The sequence below is a fragment of the Aedes aegypti genome, chromosome 1 (genome assembly GCF_002204515.2).
Source record: "Aedes aegypti strain LVP_AGWG chromosome 1, AaegL5.0 Primary Assembly, whole genome shotgun sequence".
Classification (NCBI taxonomy): Eukaryota; Metazoa; Arthropoda; class Insecta; order Diptera; family Culicidae; genus Aedes; species Aedes aegypti.
Genome location: NC_035107.1, coordinates 301,211,773 through 301,214,969, shown reverse-complemented (window position 1 = coordinate 301,214,969; position 3,197 = coordinate 301,211,773). Strand labels below are relative to the sequence as shown.

General features: G+C 45.5%; 2 protein-coding genes across 2 annotated transcripts; one reads left to right on the top strand and one right to left on the bottom strand.

Moving 5' to 3' along the window:
* Positions 1–294: 294 nt before the first annotated feature.
* LOC5568347 (glutathione S-transferase D5) lies at positions 295–1,347 on the bottom strand. The gene is made up of 2 exons (XM_001657951.3): positions 1,160–1,347; positions 295–1,096 (listed from the first exon to the last, which is right to left on the bottom strand). Exons 1-2 carry the CDS (start codon positions 1,289–1,291, stop codon positions 581–583), a joined length of 648 nt encoding a protein of 215 aa, XP_001658001.2. The 5' UTR covers positions 1,292–1,347; the 3' UTR covers positions 295–580.
* Positions 1,348–1,800: 453 nt separating this feature from the next.
* On the top strand, positions 1,801–2,660 carry LOC5568346 (glutathione S-transferase 1). The gene is made up of 2 exons (XM_001657950.3): positions 1,801–2,008; positions 2,072–2,660. Exons 1-2 carry the CDS (start codon positions 1,874–1,876, stop codon positions 2,591–2,593), a joined length of 657 nt encoding a protein of 218 aa, XP_001658000.3. The 5' UTR covers positions 1,801–1,873; the 3' UTR covers positions 2,594–2,660.
* The last annotated feature ends 537 nt before the right edge of the window (positions 2,661–3,197 follow it).

Sequence of the window (3,197 nt, the reverse complement as noted above, 5' to 3'; positions counted from 1 at the left end):
TTCAAGCCCGAACCCGACCCGTACCCGATAATTTTGTAGCCTTCAAACCCGACCCGAACCCGAACCCGAAAAATTTTTAATTTTCAAACCCGAACCCGACCCGAACCCGTCGGGTTCGGGTTCGGGTCGGGTTTCGGGTTTGAAAACCCGAGACCCGACCATCTCTAGTACCAATGGTACGCCATGCCCAGCCATTTACCGTGCCCAAGTTTTGATAGAAGTTGAAAATCAGAGGCCAACACCTCTTTTGTTCAAAATAGGCTTTCACACTTAAAGATAATAAAGAGAAGGATATTATTGCATGTTCTTACAAGTTTTATTTAAATGCATGAATATTTCATAATTGAAAAACAAGTATATGAAAAGAAAATCTCCTAATGCGTTCCGAATGAGGGATCATTTGTATATTATATATATATATATATATAATCGACTTGTCTGCAGTCCCTCCCGAATGTAGTAGACACGCATGTCTACTAGCGGACTGCCGGTTATCGACCTCGTAACTTTCCGTATCATCTCTTCTCTACTCGACTCACAAAATAGATCCCTCACACGCAGCTTTCGACGTAAGCGGTCCTCAAATGCACTTGGCCCCGTACTGCTTGGCCAGGAAGGTAGACAGCGCTTCCTCGGCACGGACCTGAAACTCCTCAAACTGCGGCATCTCTGGCAGCACCTTTGTCATCCAGCGTTCTACATTAGGGTAGTCGCTCAGCTTGACCTTGATCACATCCAGCGACGAAATAGTATGGGCCAAGGATAGATCGGCAAGCGTGAAGTGATCCCCGGCAGCGTAGACGCGCTCCCGTAGATAGTTATCCAACGCTTTAACGCACACGAGTAGTTTCTCCAGCATGTCATGGTTCGGGTCCTGGCGCTTGATGACCGTTGGCATGGCGAACAGCACGAAGCACTTGTACATGTTGGTGTCGAAGAAGAGCAACTCGTTGATGACCGAACGAATTTTGAGGTCGACGGGATAGAGCGTTCCCTCCTTGTCGAACAGGCTGGTCAGATGGATCAGCACGGTGTGCGATTCGCCTATGACCTGTCCGTCGTCGATCAACGTCGGAAGCGATTGCAATGGGTTCACCTTCGAAGAGAATTGGAAGGGTGGTTACGAATGAATGCGATTACAATTTTGATTAACTGTTACCTTGGTCAGGATGGCCATTTCGTTGGCATCTCTGGTGTCGATTGAAATGAGGTTCAGCGTTATGTTGAGTTTTTTCGACAATACAAGGACGGCGCGACTTGGCGGCGGTATAATATGATAGTAGAGATCCATTTGATTTGAGATCGTACGGATAAAACTGGCCTACTTGGATTGAAGGACGAATAGCGATTCCAATAGCTTTTATACCAATCTAGTAGGCCATTATCATTATCTAATCTGATTTCAATAATTGCTAAACATATTATGGATATGATTTGGGGGGTTTTGTACCTTCACTTGGTAACTATTCATTTATCTACGAGATTACAGACGTATTACCCGTCGAGTCGCTCGGGTGAAAGTAAGTAATTGCTTATCATCAATCATAATATTGAAAGCTATTATGAGAAACAACCCCATGCTGAAGAATGCATCACATGCAAATTAGAATTAATCATAGCGTGAGATACGCTTCCGAATTTGGCATTAATCACCGCTAAATTTGTCTGTCATTGAGGTTTGGAGTCATGCAACCGTCGTCTGAGCCGCAATGACAAATTCAAAATACATCAATTCACGATGACCATAGTCTTATCTTATCGTCACAAGATATGATTATAATATATAAGGCAAGCGACTATGCAGAAATCAAATCATACCGGTAATAACGGTTCAGAAGCTACTTCCTATCCAATCAGCACATCACCCACCGCAATGGATCTGTATTACATGCCGATTTCTCCGCCCTGCTGGTCGGTACTGCTACTTGGACGTCAACTCGATCTCACCTTCAATTTGAAGGAAATCGATTTCAAAGCCGAAGAGCACAAGAAGCCGGACTTTCTAAAGGTAATTATCCATTGTATCCATCTGTCGGAGTTGCAAAACTCATCATGTCATCCCGCTTCCTAGATCAATCCAGCGCACACGGTTCCCACACTGGCAGTAGGCGACGGCTACGCTCTCAGCGAATCGCGTGCCATCTTGGTCTACCTGGTGGAGTCGTTGAAAACTGAAGGCCAGGAAAACTCGCTGTACCCGCGGGATGCCAAAACGCGTGGACTCATTCACAACCGGCTGGATTTCGATCTGGGAACGCTGTACCAGCGAATCATCGCCTACTGTTCACCCCAGTGGAAGAGCGGCTCCATGGGCACGGAGGAAAATCGCACCAAGGTTCAAGATGCGTTCGAATTGTTGGAAGTTTTCCTGAGTAAGACGAAGTACGTGGCTGCCGACCAGCTTACGATTGCGGACATTTCGCTGTTCGTCAGTGTGAGCTTGCTGGATTTGTGCTACTTTGATCGGTCCGGGTACGGGAAGGTCGCCGCTTGGCACGACGTTCTCAAGAAGGAGCTCGTTGGCTACGAAGACGTTATCGCGAAGGGATTCCCCGAGTGGAGGAAGCACGTCACGAAACCCGAGACGCACTAGGCGGTAGATACGTGTAATTCATACGTAATGAAATAAAGCTTAAGCATATTTCCATATAGATATTTAAGGAAGCTTTCGTATTTGTGTCCAATGGAATGGAACCGATTCGTTGCTACAGATTCCTCAAAATGAGATGCTCAACTGAGAGATAATTGAAGCGTCTGAAAACTGGGAACGTTTTCTTTTGAATCTCTTCAATCTTTTCTTCCATTCCTGTAGACAATAAGCAGACCACGATAAATTTGTCTTCGAAATCGGTTAATTTTTACAACATTCTTCATATGATACCAATTCTTCATAAGCAGTCCTTTCATACAGTCCATGGCCTGCTGCAGTGGTACTATTTCCGCATGCCATATAAGGATGAAGACTCCTTCAGTGGATCTTTTTGGATCGAACTTCTTTCGCTTCTGCTCCGATATGTGAAACAACGCTTCAAGTTGTCAATTTGTGACAGTCAACACACTTCTTCAGGCGCTATTGAGTCCAATCGTAGCCTTACAAAATGTTTCCTTCACCTTCCGTATCCAGCGCCAAGTCTGACGCCCCCAGTCCTACATACGAGTAACCTAGGAAAGATCGAGTAACCAACCCGTGGGTCCTT